Source organism: Dysidea avara, chromosome 2, assembly GCF_963678975.1.
Source record: "Dysidea avara chromosome 2, odDysAvar1.4, whole genome shotgun sequence".
NCBI lineage: Eukaryota > Metazoa > Porifera > Demospongiae > Dictyoceratida > Dysideidae > Dysidea > Dysidea avara.
In genome coordinates, this window is record NC_089273.1 from 26,485,608 (window position 1) to 26,508,881 (window position 23,274).

The following is a 23,274-nucleotide window of genomic DNA, read 5'->3' on the forward strand; positions in this document are numbered from 1 at the left end:
TATAGAAACTATAACCTAGTTACTGTATTACTAATCTTCATTTCCAGATGGCAATATACTGACAGCCAACTTCACTGAACTTTCTTAGCACTCCACATTTGAGTTCCTTACTTGGCAATGCTTTCTCCCAGATATACATTATTCTTAGCCGATCCTCTTGTTGATGGTCAGTAACTTCCCTGAACTTCAGACTTGGCTTGTACTCCAATATTTTAGAGACATCACATGCCCACAACATGTGACAAATAAACAATACATTCATCATGTAAGTATACATAAATTATTCACGGTTTGTGCTAATCTGACACACGTATAACACAACCACTCAAGTTTATCACAGCTGCTGCCTTGTAATATGTCTCAACCAACAGCCCTTTGCCATTTCCACCATACATCATGTGCGCAATTGATCGTGTGATTCAGCATTAAGTGCGATATGACCTCGAATGTGTCCCTTAGAGGTAGTAACTACAGAGTTGCGCCAGTGTGCAAGTAGCTACCAGAGAGCTCCAGGGCTGTAAAATTGGGTGTTTCTTTAAAAATTCTGTTTCTGAGAGGGGTTCGTCTGAACCATCTTAACCCCCTGCCTTCAATGACAATAGCTGCCCTTCACCAACTGTATCTCCTTATTTATAGCTACACACATGTAGCTTGCTACTGTCACTGTCTCTCTGAATACTGTGACTGCTATATTAGAGTATTTTGATCTCGACTGCTCATGATCACTATTAGAGTATCTCAAATTATTGATGCCCGGATTCTGGCTACACCTCTGGTAGATATACAAAAATACAACCGATATAGGTGTTTTTTGATGACCAACCTGAATATCTGTGCAACACTACATGTACATTAATTTGTTAAATCATGAATGCCATTAAGTTTTAAATTAATACTCTTTCTAATTGTAGCTAACTTACTGTCCACTCCACGCAATTGTGAATAGGAAACAATCGGAGTTGAAACATTGCTTTGCTCACTATGTAATCACAAATACACAAAAATCCATGTAATAACACCGTAGTACCATTAATTTATTGATAAACATCAGCACAAATTCAAATATTTACTTAAGTGTTTGTTCAATAAGATTACTCTATATATATATCCATAAAACAATAGGACTGAAAGATAGAGGCTAAAGCATGTTGGCACAGCAACAGATGCAACTAACCTGAAGTTAGCACAGCTGTTGCATTCACACTTCCCAGAATGTTAGAAGGCATGCATGTGTATCTGCCAGCTTTAATAGTAGTTAATGTTAAAGTACTGAGTACAGTTTCATTATCCCAAAATGTGTTTGTAACATAATGTTCATCAATTCTTCCATCTTCATCATTAAATGTATCGAAGTTGCTCAGTACTGATAAATCTATACCACTGAAATACCAATGAATTATAGGTGTAGGATTTCCAATTGCTATGCAACTAAAATTTACTTCATTTCTATTAACAACAGTGATATCCTCAGGTGCTACTGTTATTTCTGGAGTGACTACATAGAGAATAAACAACAGATAAGTAGTAAAACTATTTTGGAACATGCTGTGGGCTTAAACTGTTGCACAATACCAAACCAATGCACCTTAAGTGAGTACGTACTTAACATAAAATTAATTTTTATTACATACAATATATGATGCTAAGTTTGGATGCAGCATCATTATTTTTGTATGTGAACTTCAAGAAGATAACCAGGACACTTTGGTTGGCCCCAAGGTGTTCTCAATACAGATTTCACTGAATTCACACTGTATTTAGTTAACCTAGCAGTATATACAGGTTTTTGCAATTGAATTCGGCGACTTTGCAATTGAATTCGTCCCGTTTGCAATTGAGTTCGTCGCTTTTGCAATTGAATTCGTCCCGTTTGCAATTGAATTCGTCGCTTTTGCAATTGAATTCGTCGCTTTTGCAGTTAAATTCGTCCGTAACAAGAATGGCAGCTGGGGCAAACACGAAAACATGATGTAGCAGCTGCTACAAGAACTTGTTCAAGTACAACAGTAGTAAACAACTCTTTATAAGGCAATAATTCTTCCTCTACAGCCTCTCCAGCAACATTCCAAACTCTACTACGCCATTCGCGATGGGTGTGGTCACTCGCGAGCAAGCTAATTAACTTGTCAGACAGCTATCAGCTTCGCGTACTACCAGCTTCAATTACCTTCTAGTGTCTCAAGTGTAACTCTCCAAGGCATAAATAGTTCATCTCTTAATGAACGGGTTGGTTTCTTGGAGCCGTTTTGTTTATGACGAATTGTAATGCAAACGCGACGAATTCTATTGCAAAACCGATAATTCAACTGCAAAACCGACGAATTCAATTGCAAACGGGACAAATTCAATTGCAATACCGACGAATTCAATTGCAAACGGGACGAATTCAATTGCAAAGGCGACGAATTCAATTGCAAAAACCTGTAATAATGGAGAAATATGGACACTGGAGAAGTGATTGTCAATCTTACATGTCTCACTTTTTGAGATAAAAGAAGATATGATTGTGGGTGATCATGCCATCATTGAAAACCTCCTTTTGAATGCTAACTTTCCTTTGTGAGGATTACTTTCAGTGTTCTTATTTGTATACAGGTACTCCGTACCAAGAGTGTAATAACTAATAGTATCAAATGATGTACAGTGCTCTCTCAATTATCCTAACATTTGTTCATCCAAACAGCAGAATTGACTGTTCTATTAGAGTATTTGAGTTCTCTATACAAATACATGTAAATGGACTTTCAAACTTTTGATTATAATTATGCTATGTCTCGGTAACAAAGGGGATTGGATAATCAAGAGAGCACTCTATTATCCTGTGATTAATGATTGTGTGGAGTAATACAAATATTTTAGTAATATTTTGGTTATGCGAAATGGTAATTTGAAATAGCCCTTGGATAGCCTTATTGCTGTTCATCCACTAGCCAGAATAAAACCATTGGCAAATGACGTAGTGTTGTTTTAAGGTGTACTACTAATTTTTGTACAGTAGTTGAGTAACTTCATCAGTCAATTCAGTCCACTTCTTTAATTTCTCTGGATAGGTGATGGTAGTATGTGATGAATCTGGCTATGCCACTGTGAAGATCTCATCATTTGTTAAATATTAATCCTGCCTTGTCACTATATACCAGTAACTGTTTTCTATTCTGATGTTTTGGACTTACCCTTTGTATATACCACATTTTAAAAGTTTGCTAAATTCTTGGCACAAACTTCACCTGAATTGTTGTTATTAAAATTTTTACCATTATAGTCCAGTCATTTTATGAAAAAAGAAGGGATCAACCTTAAACTAATTGCAACACAAATGGTTTCAACAGTGTCTAGCACAGAAAAATGTGCTCTATAACATATCAAAAGTCCCTGAAAGGGAAAGTGACCTTTTGGATGACCTTTTTAGCCATTTTTAGCAAAAAAATAGGATTTGTACTTCTATTTCAGCTGTACATTATCCAAACTATTTACATTTGGTATCAAATGATTGCTCTCACTACAATGAACAAGATGATACTTGTTTGGTGTCCATAGTTTGATTTGTACTAAAGTTATCATTGTTTTACTGGACAAAACTGACATTATTTAGTCCCGCCCATGCACTTAATTAAATATTGGTTTAAGCTATTTATTGCTTGTCTAATTATAGTTTTCCCATGGTAAGGGACATTATTATAACAGAGGGTCATAATGAAGACTAGAAGGTGCAAGTGTTACCATGGAAACCAAGAAATAACATAGCTTTATATACAATTCGGTTTTTTTCATTCTCTATTGTCATGAAGATGGATTTAATTCTTTAAAATTCCAAACCTGACATTGTACAAATTAACTTAGGTACACACACAATGACATTCATTATAGCAAAATTGTACTTTAACCATGGCCATGGTAGTGGAAAATTATTCTCTCATGTATATATATGGTAAGTTTTGCTTTCATTCAGTGTTGGTATCTGTATCGTCTTCTTCATGGATTGAGGTATCTGAGTTGGTGCAGCCTGTTCCCTTGCAGTTGCCACAAACAGAAGAGCATTTCACATTGTATTTCTTGTAAGTGCATCTCATACTGCTGCAGTCAGTGTGGCAGTTACATCTAATCATTTTCAACAGCCCATCTGGTGCAGGTGATAAATCAGTTAGCACATGCAGGCATCAGTTTTCCATCATAGTCTTTCAACCCTCATGCAGTTGGCTGCATTTCACTGGCATCACCTTTCCACTCTTGTATTTGGATATATACACAGAAACTGTGATATTTAGCAGCAGCTGAAGTAGGTGGCAAAGTTTGTGGAAGAGCAAATGTAGTACTTATAGCTACCTTTTCACAAAAACGCTTTTAGCAGAGAGAGTTTAATCCTTTCTTTGGATCCCACTGTATAAATCCACTCTCTATAGTTTGCTCTCCTGCAGCCGTGATGTCATAATTTTGGTGTAGATGTTGCTGCACTGAACACTTTGGCCTGCATTTGAAAGTGTTTACTGGACTTGAACTTCTTAAGGGAAGTACCTTTCCCAATGTCCAACTATTGCATGCAGGAAGAGAATGTTGTTGCATATTTCAAAGTCAAGTTTCTCTTTGACAGCAGTTATGTTCCACACCCTAGATTTCGTAGTGGCTTGCTTTGGCTCTGGTTTAAAAAATATGTTGGGTGATTCCAAACTTCGTATGTGACTTTTTTGTTGATGGATGATTACTACTGTGGAGTGAGGAAGTTTGGACTAGCAATTGTTTGGTGTCCATAGATGAAAACCGGCTTTGGAGCCCAAAATTGCGTTAAAATGATGCAGCAACAGGAAAGCTACCTTACCAATCAAACTATCAATACTTATAGGTGAAGGTTTATTCATGGAGAAAGGCTGAGCTCCAGTATTGCTATAAAGGATCAAGGCTTCTGAGAGTTATGGCTTTCAATGTCAGATTTTGCAGATATTTTGATAAATTTATACCCCAAGAAGGCAATGGAAGTTACTGCCACTGCAGCTGTATTCAAGGAAGAGTCAGTCCAACATGTAACAGCAGTTAGCAAATTGTTTTGAAGAAGTCGAATTTTTATATTGGAAACCCTACGTAATATATGTAGTAAATCAAGGCACACGATAGTGTGTTGTGCGGCCCAAGAAACTGGCATGGCACATATATTGACAGGAACAAAGAAAACGTCATTTTTACACCTTTGTACCTTAGTGATACCTTTCGGATTTGATCCAAATTTGCAGCATAGTTGCCCGCTAGCTAGAGAAGTCCACATTCCAAATGTAAAGGAAATCGCTCAAGCTGTTTCCGATATACGGGCAGCCAAAGTTTCAATTTTTTTTCTTCGTTTTCTTCTTCATCTTCTCTTTTTTTATCTTTATCTTTTTATTTTTTTTACATAAGGTAAAACAGTACATAATAAGCAAATACAAGTGAACTTAAATATGGGTCTCAGCGACCTGCACAGCAATCAGTGTCTCAGCAGCGGGATAACGCAAACTGGACCTGGCACCACAAATGCACATAATTGCAGATCTCAACAAAGAGAAGCTTAATTTGCATCTCAGCCACCCCATCACTATTCCATAAGAAAGACTGTGCTTAGCACTCAAAAGTTTGGCCAATCTCTTGCAAAACTGAGTAGCAGATCCTTTGTCTTTTGCACACATGAAAAAAATTGCTATAAAACGAAAATGCAAGCTCTAATCTCCTTGAAATTTGGCACATAGCAAGGCGGTCAGAAGGTGAATCCTAATATCAAATTTGGTGCAAATCCGATGAACGGTTCAGGAATTTATATTCAATTATTCACGTAAAACAAGATCAATTTGTTGTCATGTCTACAGGGTAAACCGCTCCATGGAATGAGTTGACAATTGGTTTGAGGATAGATCAACCATTGTCGGAGCACCTGTCGGTGGTTTGAAAGCAATCAAAATAAAGATCATGGAGATACAACACAGAACTAACTAAAGGTGTGTAACAATTGCGCAGTTGAGATTCGTGAATAAAATGACCAATAGTTTTCACGCCTACCAGGCAAACCCGAGGGCAAACCTCTTAGAGCAGTGAGCTGAAAATTGGTATGTTGCTGAAATCCTCGTAGTAGAATGTACTTGCAGTAGTATAGAGCAATTAGATTACAAACCACTGAGTTATGATTCGAAAGCAAACTCTGTGTAGCAAATGTGAGATCGAATTACTCTATTAGAACAGTCTCCCTAATCGAGCATTCAGCTAGTTTATGACTTACTCCATTACAGAATTCTATTACATTGCAAGTAATTCTGTAGGGTGTTCAGCTGGAAACAGGGTAATCTTATAGACAGTTCAGCTACAAGTAAGTCACCCGTAGAGAGTTTAGCTACAAATAATATATTGCTGTAGAGATTCAGAATATTACAAATCACACTGAAGAGAGTTCAGCTATCAAGTTACGTACCCTGTAGAAAGTTCAGCTACAAACAATTCACTCTGTAGAGAATTCTGCTACAAACAAGTCATCATGTATATAGAGAGTTTAACCCACTCTACAAAGAGTTCAGATTCACTAACAAGTTACTCTGTAGAGAGATCAGCTAGAACCAGAGAGAGCGCATCCAGAAGATGCCACTTTGTAGAGAGTTCAGCTACAAACAAACCACCCTACAGAGAGTTCAGCTAGAACAAATCACCATTGTAGGAGTTCAGCTATAAATAAGCCATCCTGTAGAGAGTTTGGCTACAAAAAAACTATCCTGTAAGAATTCAGCTAGAAACAGGCCACTCTAATGAGAGATTAGCTAGAAACAAGTCACCCTGTAAAGAACTCAGCTACAAATAAATCACCTTGAGTAAAGTTCAACTACAAACAGATCACCATGTAGAGAGTTCAGGTAGAAGCAAGTCATGATGTAAAGTAGGTTTACATCAAGTCATGATGTAAAGTAGTCACTTTGTAGAGAGGTAAGCTACAAAAAAACTACCCTGTGGTGAGTGCAGCTACAAACAATATCACCCTGCAGAGATCAGCTATAAGAAATCATCCTGTAGAGAGATCAGTTAGAAACAAGTCACTTTGCAGAGATTTTAGCTACAAACAAATCACCCTGTAGAGATTTCAGCTACAAATGTATCACCTTCTAGAAAGTTCACCTAGAATCAAGTCACCCTGTAGAGAGTTCAGCTAAGAACAAATCACCCTAGAAGGAGTGCAGCTTGAAACCAGTCACCCAGTATAGAGATTAGCTAGAAAAAGTCACCCTGTAGAGCAATCAGGTAGAAGAAGTCACCTTGCAGAGAGTTTAGCTACAAAGAAACCATACTGTTGAGAGTTCAGCTACAAACAAAACACCCTGTAGAGAGTTCAGCTACAAATGAACACCCACTAGAGAGATCAGCTAGAAACAAGTCACCATGTAGAGAAACCAGCTAGAGGAAATTACCTTGCAGTGAGTTCAGCTATAGGTAACATGGCTAAACTAGCTGTTCCACTTGAGTCAGTTGAGTGAATTTTTTTTCTCATAATCTGCATCATCACTAGCTAGTTCTTGACAGTGTGTTATAGCTAGCATCTGTAAAATTTTGTTATAATAAAATATTGTTGCGGCAATTCTTTCTGTGACAAACCTTAAATTAACGTATACGGTACAGTGTCACTCATAACTGTCACAAGATCCAGCCATGATCACAAGTTTCTCCTCTACCAAACTTTGATTGACATCCACACAATACTCATTTTTTTTGAAGAATAATACCAGAATTTAATTCGTAATTTAATCCACTAGCACAAGACATCGTCAACGGTCCAAATTTTTAAAGAATCAGTAGCTGGCTGCTTTTGTTGCTGACTTTAGCTAGTGATGTGATATTGATGGAATCCCGCTGCCATGCAATGATAGATAATAATAATAATAATAATAATAACAGTGAATCATGAATTAGCCGCATCTGCTTACCTCACATGCAGCTCTTCCTATGTCTTTCTGCAAAGTTCCCTACATTAGGCTAGCTTGCACTTGCAGTCACCTATAAAGCAATTCACTGTGAGGTAGTGTACTAGAGATAATGAGCGCTTTTGGCATGCACCCAGCTGACTCTCAATCGGCAGTGCTATCCTCTATCCCTTTTGCCAGCAAAAAAACTATCCATGTTATTATTATCTTTGTAGCTGCCAATTTCATGTAGCACTGTAGCTAGTTACTGTAGCTAGCTACGTATAGATACTGTAGCTTAAGGTTATATATGCGTGGCATCCAAGATGGCGATCCTGGCAACTGAAAACAGTGGGAGAGACAATGTCTATGAACGATATCAGGATAACAGTGACAACAATGCTGTGACAGTCTTTACATAGTTATACCTGCAGGTAAGTCTCCCATGGAGCAAAAGCATTGTTCTAGTTCTGGATGACAGCAAGCCGGCTTCCTTTATTTTATTTTAACTGCTTTTTAATGCAGGCAAGGCCTGCATTAATGGTCTGTGGGCAACTGGTGTCCACAGCCAGAAAAAGTATACGTACAACTTACAATTACAATTGAATGTATAAAATTACAATCAAATTAAGTTAGCTGGCTAAGGTTATTACATACATTTACATTTGGTATATAGTTGAACTATCCTATAATTTTAAAACTTACATGTGTATTTAATAATAAACTTACTTATATAGCTAAGTACTTATTTTAAGAGAGAGCAAGAAGAAGAAAAAAAAAAAAAAAAAAAAAAAGATTAATTACTGCTGAAGTTTGGTGGGCGAGGAGACTTGGAGCAGGTACTACAAGGGCAAACAAAGTGCATACTGTGGGGATTGTCAGAGTTAAAATTGTTTATAAAATGCTGCCAGAAGATCTTGAGTAACTGTGATTTAATGGTGGGAAAAGGTTGATTTAAGTCAAGTACTGGTAGACTGTTGTAGGTTCTTGGTAATCTGTTAAAGTAGAAGTTACTTTGTTTGTTGGTTGATGTAAAATTGTGTTTTGACCTATTCTATTGCCGCTTCGTTATTAGCTGCGGGGAATTGGAAGAAACATGCAGCAAATGTGATTGAGTGCAATCCATGCATGCAGGGGCAGATACAGGGGATCAAAGGGGCCTCCAAAAATTTTTAGCATACCAAGATCGAGATACTCTAATAGTAGCGATTTCCAACCTACCAATTTTTCACACATATTTTTTAACCAGGCGCACGCCCACAGCCGGCCGAAGGCCGGATGTGGGCGCGCGCCTGGTTTACTGAAATCGTTTTCTTAAAAGTTTGTGTGTATGTACCTATCTATCTATACCTATCTACCTACGTTTGTCCGTACGCACCCACGTGAGCAAAATCGTTTAATAACGGTAAAAGCAGCTTTTACGTAAGAAGTAAAAGTGAAATGAAGTCTGTATTAAACTTCTGCACATGTGAACTTTGCTCTGAGGTGGTTTCTTTTCGGCGGACTGAAATACGGGTAATAATAATAATAATAATAGGGTGTGGTGACTTTCCTCAGACTACCTTCCCCTTGAGGTTTTCAGGCATTTAGCAACTGAAAAACAACGGTGCAGGCCTCGTACACTGCCAGGAATAGCCTATCGCTTCGAGTTGAAAGGGGGCGTATCCCTTACGTACGCGAACGAAAATGAAGAGCAGCTTTGAGGCTTTGTCGAGAGAATTTGTGGGAAAAAACACGTTAGTCACACTATAAAACAGTTTAGAAGATAGTTTTGTGCGTAATATGTTGGTAAAAGCGGTTTATTTAACAAACGCTTCCTTAGCAGTGCATAGCAACGTAATTGAACGAATTACGAATATTTCATGAATTACGAAATACGAGAAATAGCTAATTATATTGTTGCACAACCCAAACTACCCTATTGTAAAGTAGTAATACATAGTTGGTTAATTCACAGTAGTATATACTGTCTATAGTTATTCCAGATGAGTTAGCTAGCTGCATGGCGCCTGGTTTTTAGAAGTAGCACATCAACTTGTTGTTACTTAAATTATGCATCTTCAATAAACGTTTCACAAGCTGCCATTCCAGTTAATGGTAGTCAATGCTTCGTACTTCGTAATGCACTTTAGTGGATTAAAATCCATGTGGTATTTATGCAAATCAAAATTTGAGAAATAAAAATTCCCATAGGGAGCCCATACAAATAATTGCGTACGTAATTCTAATAGGAAGAATGTGGCACCGGTGATAGCTGAAGTTTCTGAGTATTTCCGCGTGAATCTGCTGCTGATGAGGATGAAGAAAGTGGTTCTGGGCAAACCATATATGCTGATTTTGATTTTTCCATGTGTTTTTTGATTGGAGGACGATTGATGTTGGATTACGATGTAAATATGGCCCTTGTAATGGTAAATCGCCATCTAGCAGCACTGTTCAGAATTCAGTATTACAATCACCCTGGACTTCATGCATCCCCTGCATTGATGCAAGTATAGTTTGAAGGTGAGCAGTTTGTTGTCTTGCACGGAATTGCAAAATAAGGTTCAAGGTTGAGCATAATCTTTTCAAAAGTGGAGACTGGCATGTGATACCAGCCTTACATGGCTTCACACTTACCTGTTGTTATATTCTGGTGTATTTACTGCTGTTTTGATCCATTTTATAGCAGCTTCAGTGATTGTAATTTTGATCAAAAACTATTTATAATTTCTCTTTGTAGTATAGTGATGTCATTGTGTTATAATAATTGTCATCCTTAGTGCTTACAGTGTGACAAATAAAGCTGGGCAGTGTCCAAACAAATCTATTTTAAAAATAATGTTGCTCTTACATTGTGTTATCTGATTGTCATGTTTCCGAAGTATGTGTTAATTGTGACTTGTGATGCCAGTACTTACCATGTTATAAAATAATGCTAATTTTCTAGTTAGTTATCCCTGAAAATGCATTAGGTACCTGTGTATACTTAGTAATACACAATACACACAGTTTTATTTGTGAATCACTTGCTTTATTCATGTAATATTCTGAGTGGTCAGTCTACAAAGAAGTGGTCACTTTTGAGAGGTTTTACCTAGTTCATATACCATTTGTCATAAAATAGATATGTGGTGAAAATTTCATGTCGTTATTTGTTTCCTATCTAGATTTATGATACTTTGAATATTGTGTTTGGTGCCATGCAATATACACAACAAGCATCGAAAATGCTGTACACAAAAATCATCACACTGTCAACTTCTTTTCCTTATATCTTTTGATAGGAACGACTGATTGAGGTGGGGTTTCCACTAAAATGATGCTGAAAAAAGCACAATATTTGTCATACCAATGAATGCATGGAATGCTAATTATTTAATTTAGTTGGAAATCTCTACTAATAGAGCAGTCACTCTAATAAAGCAGTCACAGTATTAGAACAGTGTGTAGTGAGCTATTTAACGATTTTTATGTACTTTATCAACTATAAATTTGTGGTTGGTGAGGTGGGCAGCTATTGTCAGCTGGTCATGACCTTTCTTTTTTTGGTCTCACCTTATCAAACCAGAAACAATATAGTGCCTCAGTTCATCTTTGACCCCCCCTTTCCATAAGTCTGGATCCGCCCTTGGCATGTATGAATGCAGTTGGTATATATACGAGCATGAATGTATATTTTTAGAGCAATGATTTCATCCCTAAAATGATCATAACTAAGCGCACTCATATACATAGCTAGTGGTCAATGAAAGCAGTTGGTACACTTTAGATTGTCCACATCATTAAAAATATTCATGTACTTAAAAGCATTCCTATCAATTTCTTAGTCAGCCTTTACACTAACAATTATAAACTTTCATGTATCTGTATATTACGGACTCTTGATTGTATAAATAGTGATTTAAGCTATGTATGTATGTACTATATACTAAGAGGTTATGGTAGACTATTAATACTGTTGTAGAGGTGTATTTAGGCTTAGCACTTAGGTGGTTTATTGATTGTAATGTTGGTTTAAAGTTGAATGGCTTATGCCCATGTAAGAAGATGTGGCAGTCCAATATCACATTTTATGTTGACCAAGATAGTTTACAGGTTTACTGGAGATTTGGAGACCTGTAGGCCTACATAACATTATGGGACCAACTACATAGGTCTAGATGGGATCATCATTGATATGTGGTAGTAGCTGGCTGTGTACATGGACTTGCAATAATATTGCATGAGGAGTAAAGTTCTTCTGAAGTTGGCTATTTGCTAATGAACTGCATAAGTAATGACATCAGAAAAGGGTGGTGGCAGCTAATTGGTCATTCATAGAGTTGAACTAGCTATATTCAAATATTTGAATGCTTTTGGTTGAATACATAATCTATAGCTACGTGCTGCATTTCTTTGTATGGTTGTAAATGAGTTTCTGGTCACCTATTAGAAACTGTGCGTGCACACCAAAACTCTACTAGTGTCTGCATGACAGGAACATGCATTAAACAAGTAGCAAGTTAAGAGTTGCTTTAATCTCAAAGGCTCTTAAGATGGAATGCAATCCATCTATGCACATATGTCCTGCTTAACTGTGTTACCTGATCCTGGTGGTAGCTGCAGCTTTATACCCTAATGTATGTGTGTACTTAAAAAGCACCAAGATGTGTGAAGCATATTGAGTAAAAGTTCTCTAAAGCAGGCACTGATGTGTAACAGAGTAATCTACTCTATGAATTTGCATACTGGGCATCCATCACAGCACATTATTTCATTAGTGTTAATGGTTATATGCATTTACTGGCTTGAAGCAACAGCTGTTAGTCTATTTTGTTATTGCTTTTGGTCCATGCTTGCAAGCATGGGCTATAGACAGTTTGAATCACATAATACTATAGCTGCTAGAAGGTTAGTTAGTTTATAGTAATAGGCTTATAGTTTCTATAAGCTGTAGTGTGTAGGTTTTAGCATCTTATAAAGTTACTGCCCAAGGGAACATTGTGTGTGTGTGTGTGTGTGCATTTTTGCATTCAAACATGGTTCAGGGAAAGCACCCAGGCCTTCTCACAAAGACATTCATGAATACCAAATTTTAACCCCTTTCCAGAAAATTCTGGCTAAGCCCCTGCAACAACAAGGTAGCTAGTAGGGACGCGTCTGTTATGGTGGAATAATTTTGGGAATAATAGGTGGTGGAAAGAATTGGAGAATATTCTGGAATAATTGGATGAGTTCTAGGAACAGTTAGTGCAGAATTATAAGGCTTTCTTGTAGTGTGGTGAAAAAATCTTTTAGATACAACAATGAAACAGTGCAAGCATAAAAACAGTTAAAATGATTGAGATACTCTAATAGAACAGTCATTTACACTGTAATAGAGCAGTAAACTTCGAGACCATAATTCTAATATAGCTGTCACTTCTGTAAAATTCTAACTAATATGCTAGTTTTTGCACAAATCCTGGTAATAATTGTGGGAATAATAGGTAAATTTTGCCAGAAAGAATTATTTGGAATATTAAAAAGTATAATAGACTTCTGCCTAGTGGCTAACATAATCAAGAATTGAACCAGGAACCTTTCTATTACTAGGCAAATACTTTAGTTCCTTGGTTATGCTGCACACGCATAGTAGATATTTTTGCAGTTTAGCTGTCAATACTGTATGGAGTATGGTTTATACAATAAATGACCGTTCTAATAGAGTAGCTGTATATAGCCACAGTATATTGATATTTACAGGAATTTCTAAAAGATAGAAATATGTGTAGCAGGTCCAATTACCTCACTACATTTGTACTTATCTCACTTACAAATACTCAATGTAATTGGATCATGTTTGATGACTACCAAGAACCATAATCAAAATTTCTATTCATGTTATGTGCAATGTTTAGAACAATGCTAATTGAACTATTTGTGACTGGATCTGCGAAAAGGGTTCTTGTAGCCTTTCCAATTGCATAAACTTGGCAATCCATAACTTGACTTATGAGTATGGTACCAGCCTGAAATTTGGTCACTTTACACTCCTAACATAGCACTGTTCCTAGCTGTAATACTAAGATAATAGATTAAATACATGATAAGTTATGGCTCGTCAAACTTGGAAATTTGGAAAGGCTATGAGACCACTTTTTGCAGATCCGGTCGCATTTGTCATTGATATCTATAGGCTTTATTTGTGATTTTTTCATGGAAATTAATTAGCTCTATGTAACAAATACACAGTAAGTGGTATTTTGGTAGGGCATATTTGCCTTGTTCTGACATTGCCAAGAGACTGAAGAAATGATGTAGATTAGCCCTATATGGATGAAGGCAATTGAAGGCTTCAGAAAGAGTTTTGAGAGGAAGAACTTGTATAAGTTCCTATACCTGGCAAAAAAGTGACATTGGCAATTTTGATGGACTTTAACATTGCTAATGGAGCTGCCAAAGCCAGCCTGTAAATGACCATGGTACAGCAAGAGTTCAGAGAGGTAAAGTATTATATTTATTTTGATGTGCAAAGTTTCTTATATTTGTTGAAAATTGGTTGAGATTGGCATTATTGTGGATTTTGAGCTCGAAAGGAGAGCTTCCAGACTAGGCCTATGGATAAAAGTGACTAACCATGGATATTTTAGCACATTAGGCTTGCAAAAATTGCCATACATTGATAAGATAGGTATTTTTGATGAATTTTTGAATGGCACTAAGTTCAACCAGATGGCAAACAATTTTGCAGTTTGGTGATATTAATTTAGGTGTGGTAGTAGTTGAACACATGGCAGGTCTGTTTGACCTGAGAGGGATACTTTGACATCACTGCTGTATGCTCCAGCAGCTTTTTCAAGTCTAAAATTTTGTTTTTGCAATGCTGAGGCTGCAAATATCTCCTGACATTTCAGCCACTGACTGTTTGGATTTAGAGTACAGTTAGTAAGAAGCATTGAGTGTGAGTATCACAGCTTGAAAAGATATTTCCTTCAAGATATAGCAAAAATTCATGTGATTTGCAAACATATCGGGCAATTTGCACACCAAGGTGTTTACAAAAATAATGCTAATCTGGCATTTTCTAATTGGCACCTACCCTAGTATTTTGCAGTAGGTCGCGCCTATTATGCTGGCATAATCTTGAGAATAATAGGTCACCAATTTCGTGAGAATAATTCCGGAATAATAGGATGATTACAGGCATAATTTTAGAATAATTGGACGGCCACGGGAATAATTGGTGGAATTAGGGTGTGTGTCTCTTCTTGATTACCTAGAAGAAAGAGTTAAGCTGCTACAAATGATATAAAGCTGACAGGAGTGCTGAGCTGAAAAGCCTCTAAAAGATCGATATAGAACGCTCAAATACTCTAATACAGCAGTCAGATCGTTTCATGTTAACAATCTGCAGCCAGCATCAGGAATTCAACTGCATGATTACCTGCAATTCTGAAACTTGTACATCTTATACCAGTGTATCTCCTTCAAGTCTTGAGCATTATCTGCCTAAGTTAGTAGCTATACAGTAGTTATTATAATACACTTGAATTATTACTGTAGATAGCTATTCTAAGTCTGCTGTAACTATTATGGATAGAAAAATGATGTGTAAGGTTGAATGTTTCATATATGGCTATTAATAATTCAGATATAGTAGCATCTTGAAAACTAAGGGACTAGCCACAGATATATACTGAATGAGAATAATTATGGAATAATAGGCTGGATACAAGAATAACAAAAAGAATAATAGGGAGATTTTTTGGGAAATTCTGGAAACAATAATAAGTAAAATTTTGGCATAATAGGCTCAGGCCTATTTTTCAGATGGTTTGGTAGTTGATTCTTAATGGGCAAAATTTCATGTTGTGGACCCTAAACTAAACAAACAAATAAGGTGAAAAAATTAGGAATTTGATTAGGGGACATAGAAATAAAAGTAGAGAAACAAGACACCTGTAGATATACGGACTAGTCGATATTTAATCCCTAATTCAGTCATGGGTACGTATAGACTGAATTCGGGATTTAAATGTCCACTGGTATATCTGCAAGTGTAGGAGACCTTGGTCCATTGTTTCTGTATTTTTTATTTCTATGATAGCTAATCAAACTTACAATTCCTAACTTTTCCTTATCAGTATAACAATTGAGTAGTTGTGCAAATATAAATGGTAATACATTTGGATAAGAAGGATACTGAAATATTATATTACACATTGTTACTGTTGTCATTCATTATTACATTATCAGTGAACTACGATGTACGTATGTAACCAGAGGAGGTGTGACAATTTCTGATTAGTCAGAGTTTGCAATGAAATTCATTTTCAGGAGTACAGTTTGTATATTGCTAATATTAATCGAGCAATCAAAAGCTATCTTACACTAAATTCATTCAAATAATATAGAAAATAATTCAAATGACTTTAATGAGTTTTGTAATGACTTTAATAACACAAAATCAAATGTAACACTTTCACACCTTGGATCAAAGGAATTCCAAAGGATACATTTGCCATGTATATGCCTTCTCAGAGAGACAACTAAATGTACACCAAAGTACAATCACATGTACTGTATCCTGGGAAAGTGGTTACACTTCAAAAGAGCAAGCCACTTCATCAAAGTAAGCATAGCCTTGACGTGAGTGGTACAACCCTGTTTGTGCTATAAAGACTCAAATTGAAATTGATAATGGGAATAAATTAGTGCTCACGTGACTATAATCATGAATTAGAGTGTTGTCATAAGAAGCACTCAGATTAAGGCATTTCAGTATAATTATACTTGCCATTCTTTGAGTTGGGAAATGCTGGTTAAAAGTGAGAAATAATCTTATAGTGCATTCATAAGTGTATCAGCATGTTTTTGAATATGGACCACCCCCACATTACAGATAACACATTTCATAATAAACCTTAACCCTTTAGGTCTTTAGTATATATTGTAATTAGTCATTACACAAGATGATAGTATTAAACACTTGCAAATTTCCCAAGATTACCTCAACGTTAATTTTGAATAAAAATTTGCATTGTTGCTCACTTATACTAAAACCACTCTAGCATGATTTGAAATTCTTAGAATATTCCATTACTAATAATAATTAAACAGTAGATAATCTATTAAGTAATATACAAGAGAAATTTCATAATGCATAGACGTAAAGTATGAGATACATTTCAATACTGAAGATACTGTTAACATGATGATTCAAAGCTCAGACTTAAGAAACTGTGATCATTATGCATATAAAAGTGGCTGAAAAAAGGTTATGTCATAATTATTTCATTTCCTTTTTCTAAAGATACACACATACACATGTTGACTACCATATCTAAGTTAATTAAGTTTTTGTGCTAAAACATACACCTTTACACAATTTAACCCATGTAATCTGCTCACATTGTATGCTGACTTCTATAGTAACATTAGGCTGATCATGATCCATGAAATAGTTGTCCGCCAAACATGTGTACTTTCCAGCATCCTCCCTCATAGCATTTCTCACCATCAGCTCTACACTAACACTAGTAACATTATCAATCTCTGTAGGTAGCATTAGAGGACTACCAGCCACTACACGACTATTGTTAAGAATGCTTCCATCACTATTCATCCACATAACTGTTGGAGGAGGATAACCAGTGGCTGTGCAAGTGATTGCTCCATAATGTCCTTTAGTGATATTAAAAGTCTGATCTTCAAGCGGTCTAGTGATATTTGATGGCACTAAAGATTATAAATGTAGTTTAAGATGACATTAATGCTCTAACGTTTTGAATACAAGTAATCATTATGTACAGTAACAACTAATGAGGTTGAAAAATTTGCACTACACATGTAATTGAAAAGAAATCTACAATAGACATAATATAGTGGAACCTGTGAATAAGGGTTGCCTTGGGGCCATGCCTTTATAAACAGGTAGCTGCTAAATAGTCCGATAGTTGGACTTCTGACCACAGGGGTTAAGTAACCTGATGGCCTGTGTCGTAGTACCTGAATGAAGTGAAGGTCCTATTACAGGTCCTGCAAGTTACTATCACAAGTGCTCACAAAGGGGAGAAGGGTGGGGGATGGTGGGGTGGACAAAAGATAGACTTCAAAATGCAGGTAGGCCAAGACTGGAGTCCAGACACAAGATTGCAGGACTGTGCTGGCTTCTTTGTGGCTGATAGGTAGCAAAATCAACAGAAAAAATCCCTAACCAACATTATCAGGTGACCATCCACTAGTAAACCACTGATTCATTTCAGCCAGACCCTTCACAAGGCCAGAAACCACCATTCAAGCTCTCCACATCACTCAGAAAAGACGTCTGTTAAAACCAGCTTTTAGTAGTTTGAGTAGTACTGAGGATCATAACTAGTAGTATGATAGTGCAGCTATCCACTGGTAGTGTTAATTTGATTTTGCCTGAAGTGTAATTTGGATCAGCTTTGTAAAATCTGGTCACACACATATCTGTATTAGTTTTGTTGCACTTGTGTTTATTTACATACATGCACAATTGCAATGAAGTCCAGCAGTTGCATGTGATATACTGTATTGTCTCAAATTACGGGCCTGGCATTTATTTCTCTCAAACAACTTTCATCCTAGCTACTAAACAAGACCGGTGACTATACTAGGCCAGCATTTATATGCCTGATCAGCATTTATGAGTTAACTATATACATTGGTGTTGAATTCTCCTGGACTCTCCTTGATGTTTCCCTCGGCATATTTCACAGATTCAAGCACAAAAGGAACTTTATAAAACATTCTATACTTCGGTGTTCATAATATCACCTAGAATTCTTTAAAATTAATGACTGCACTAGATGAGACCCGGAGTTTACTTGAGACCCAGCATTTATTTTTGGAATGCTGTTGTATACCCTAGCAACTAAATGGGACCAGGCATTTATACGAGACTGGCTGTGATTTGAGGCAATACGGTACAACTGCCTTGGGGATATTGTGGAGTTGGTTGATATGATACCTTAGTGCATAGTTGGGAGTGGTTGGGAGGCTTACAGGCAACCCCACACCCACTTTCCCAAGGCTTATGGAAAATAGCTACCAGATTGCATGTTACATAATTGCTACCTGTAAATAACTCACAGTAGTGGCTGTTTGTCTTGTTCAAGGCATGCAAATTTTGGCTTCTTAGCCATGTGATCACTACAGTGAGCCTTTTTTATTATGTATAAAAATGGTGTATGGTACTACTATTATTTTAATTATACAAACACATTTCCATATAATATGAGCAGTATGTAAAACTATTTTAAAGACAGATTCTTTACTACCTGCTGTATGTATTATTTTCAGTAGATCACATCAATGTTAAATTTCATAAGTAGAATGATGACAAATACAGCATTTCTATATACATTTAAGTGGAAATGAGTTGGTGTATGGTTATATACATCTCATATTAGTATGGCTTTTGCTATATAGTTTAACACTCATGCATTTTTGTATTGCAGGTGATCATCACAATGTTTTGTATATGTGAGAGGTTCAAGTAAAATCCAAATTTTTTTCTTTTAAACAAATCTGAAAAAAATGCAGATTAAAATTTAGCATTATGATATCATCATTATGACTTCACAATGCACAAAATTTATCAAAATAAGTTATTATGTTGATACGACATTCCTCACGGACTAAATTATATAATTGTATTTTTTTAAATAAGTTTTTAAAACACGGCAATAATACTTTGATTTTACTTGAACCACTCACATGTACTTCCTCTGGCACAATTGTGATATTAATGGAATTTGCTTTCTTATAAGCATTCAAAGTATTTCATCATGCTGTTGAGATCTAAAATAATGTTATTATATGGACAATACTCACCATACACATTCACAGTAGCAATACTAGATGCAACTGATCCAGCATCATTGCTTACTCTACATCTGTACACGTGCTCTCCAATAGTTAGCGATGTATCAGTGGTATATGATGTTGTGTTATCATTACTAACAGTAGTCCAATTGCTTCCAGAACTTCTTCTCTCCCAGGAATATACTAGTGTTCCTAAACCACTTGCTCTACACATGAGGGTGATACTACTTCCACTTGGTACACCACAATCAGTTGGGTGAGAAATTATTGATGGAAGACCTACACGAACAAAAACAGGTTAGTATAAACTGCAATGTAAAATGTTGTTGTTTAAATAACTGTAAAATGATAAAAGAATGATGCTAGGTTGTATGACACATACGCTGAAGTACATGTTTGATACATTGAATGCATTGATTCCATACATTGAATCTATGTATGAGTCACATACATAAATCCTTTCCAGTGGTGTAGTCAACGATGGGCCTGGGTGCCCAATTTCCCTAGGAGAGTGGCACTTACTTACTTTTGTTAATACGAACAAGAGACAAGTAGTGCATACCTTGGTAGCACTGTATTATCATTATAAATCATTATAAATCAGCATTTGATATTGATAATATAGTTCTGTGGTTACATCACGTGATCATAATAGTTTCAGTGCTTTCTATTTAACAATCAGAATCACAAGATCCAAATTTTAGGCGGGTAAGAGAGGAAGGAGGAATCCAGTCTATTTTTCACATCTGGAACATTGAATTGTGAGCAACAGCACATATTTTCTTTAGTTAGCAGGGTGAAGTGACCTAAAGTGGTGTTAAGTTGGTTGTAGGTTAAAATTAAAATTGGTGGCAGAATTAAGCCATACAATTATATCAAGAGTCAGGTTGGTGTACAAAGAGTTGTGTACAAGTACAGATGAGACAAAGACAAGTAAGTGTATTAAGTTAGCTTTAATTTCTACCTTCTAAATCATTCATGCAATAGCATTAGACTAGTGAAATAGATTACAGGAACAACAGAGTAGCGTGTCAAGACACACGGTAGTTGTCCTGCAGCCCAAGAAGCTGGCACACCACACTGTGAGTATATTTACAGGAAGAAAGAAAACACAATTTTCACACCTTTGTAACTCCATGATCCCTTATCCAATTGGAACTAGTTTCACTACAGAGGTGCCCGCCAGGTAGCTACACCACATACCAAATTTGAATGAAATCTCCCAAGCTATTACTGAGATATTGAGTGGCCAAAGTTTTGTTTTAATTTCTTTGTTTTTCTTTCTTCGCCATAGGAGAGCTACAAGGGCTTCGATTTCTTTTCGCACACTTTGCAAAAAATTGCTATAAACACAAACTTGCAACTCCATTGTATCAATACTTGACACAAGTTAAGTGCATATAAAAAGTACATTGGCATACCAAGTTTGCTATGAATCTGATAAATATCCAAGGAGTTATGAGCATTTATTCACATAAATAAAGATGAAAGTTTTCTCACAGCTATAATGTAAACTGAGTAGAAGAATAACTTGAAAATTCGTGTGTACATAGGCTGATCATCATAGGAGTTCCTTTTTGTGGTTAGAACAGCAACAGATTTACAGCTACAAAGTTTTAAAGCAAAATCCGAGCAAGTGTAAAACCACCGGATCAAAATACTCTAATATAACAGTCACTGGGGGGAAAAGTTCATAAAAATGTCAAAAAAATGAACTGATCATGACCAGAGTTTGAACCAAGGACCTCCATACCTAACACTTGCATCCTTAAACACTGAATCACTGCTATCTCGGCTGATCACTTCACTTAATTTCTACCTTATAAATGAAAATTCTAGCTTAACAAGTAAAACTGATCTACCAATAGGAAGTCTAGATTGTTCTAGAATATTCTATGTGTGTTCTATTAGATGATTTCAGGGAAAGCAAAAACGTGCACTTAATTAGAGCAATAGCACCATACTATTGTTGCAACACTTTGAGACTCAATCTAGTAACTATTTCATGAAATCAGGGCCATTTTCATATCGATCAGTGGTATAATTTTGTAGTATTAACTTGGTTTTGCCCCCAGGTAGTCTGCGAGCAGACAGGTATGACCACACAGTAAAAACGACTTTGTCATACTAACATATTTCATGTTATTTCAGATGCAAAACCAAGCAAACACGGTTCAAAAACGGTATTTTGCATTTCAGATAACATAAAAATTGTTATAATGACACAACTGTTTTTACTGTGCAACTTGCACCAATCATCATCATCATAATCATCGTAATAAGTGCTATGCTAGCAAAACGTGTGATACAACAGCCTGGAAATCATATCCCAGTAAAAAGGTGCAGGGTTTGGTTTTTGAAATACGAAAAGTAGTGAAACCCACTCAAAAACAGCCAAGCTGTAAAAAAAGAGTGTGGCCCTCAAAAGCCTGGGTGAAAAAAGTTGTGAAATCAAAGGTGGCAGCCAAGAAATGACTGCAATGATGTTAATGCTAAAAAGTTTTAATAATGGCTGTGTGCATTGTTAAAATTTATTAGCATTAACATCATTGCAGCCATTTCTTGGCCGCCACCTTTGATTTCACAACTTTTCACCCAGGCTTTTGAGGGCTGCACTCTTTTTTTTACAGTTTGGATGTTTTTGAGTGGATTATATTAGCTAGATAGATACATTGATGTGCTCTTGAAAAAAAAAAACTAAAGGTATATAGAGTTTGTTAAGGAAGTACTTGCATTTTGTGCTAGTTAGTTGCATGGGTGAAATGTGTGGTGAGTGTGCCCACCCATTCATGGAGGCATAGCTACGCCACTGATCCATTCAATGCACTTGTGGAGCATATTCTTCCATTGGTGCCTTTTATACGGCTCTATCACAAATGGATCTAGCAAAAGTGGAATCCCATTAAAGGTTTATTGCCTTATTTTGCTTTTTAAATAACATAATTATGACTACTAAATCCATATGTACCACATTAAAAGAAAGAATGGTGCAAAGAATAATTTTGCATCTAAACACATGCCCCAATAATCAATTACACACCGAAAAGTGAAGTGGCTATTACACTTCATTTGTAGCTAAGTTCTGCTTGTTACAGAGCATTCCAAAGAAGAACAGTACAAGAAACTTCTCTGCAGGCTCTATGGAAAATGTGGGCGAAAAGCATGACACAGCCAGAGAGAAGCTGCATTGCGCTATTGCAAATTGACATCTCGCGTTGTCAGCTAAAAGAACTGGAATGCAAAGGAGGACAAAGGTAAGTCCATGGTATGTGCATTATACTTACTGTGGTTGGCAAAAAGGCACATCTCTGAATGAAGCAACATCAAACAGTTAAAAAATCAATCCCTTAGCCTTGTCCATTGTTGAGTTACACTTGGCTGAAGGTATCAGTTAGTTAGTTAGTCAGAATAAAATCCTGTTAAATAGAATTTTGTAAAAAAAATATTTTTGGGCTTAGCTATACCTAACCAATACTGCCAAGCTGTTATGAAGGAAATTTGAGGCTGGTTTAAGGTGATATTTTTTGGGAAGAAAGCCCAAAACTGCATGATCCCTAATATACAGTACTACCATACTATATTACATTAC

The 23,274-nt window shown here is 36.3% G+C and overlaps 1 protein-coding gene across 1 annotated transcript in view; it reads right to left on the reverse strand.

The window, feature by feature from the left end:
- Positions 1-1,091: 1,091 nt before the first annotated feature.
- Positions 1,092-23,274, reverse strand: part of LOC136247962 (hemicentin-1-like) — a 55,006-nt gene continuing 32,823 nt past the window's right edge. The window contains exons 15-18 of the mRNA XM_066039781.1: positions 19,695-19,964; positions 17,247-17,573; positions 1,175-1,495; positions 1,092-1,096 (exon numbers count right to left, since the gene is read on the reverse strand). Of these exons, the coding sequence (XP_065895853.1) occupies positions 1,092-1,096; positions 1,175-1,495; positions 17,247-17,573; positions 19,695-19,964 (923 nt within the window). The remainder of the gene's footprint in view (positions 1,097-1,174; positions 1,496-17,246; positions 17,574-19,694; positions 19,965-23,274) is intronic.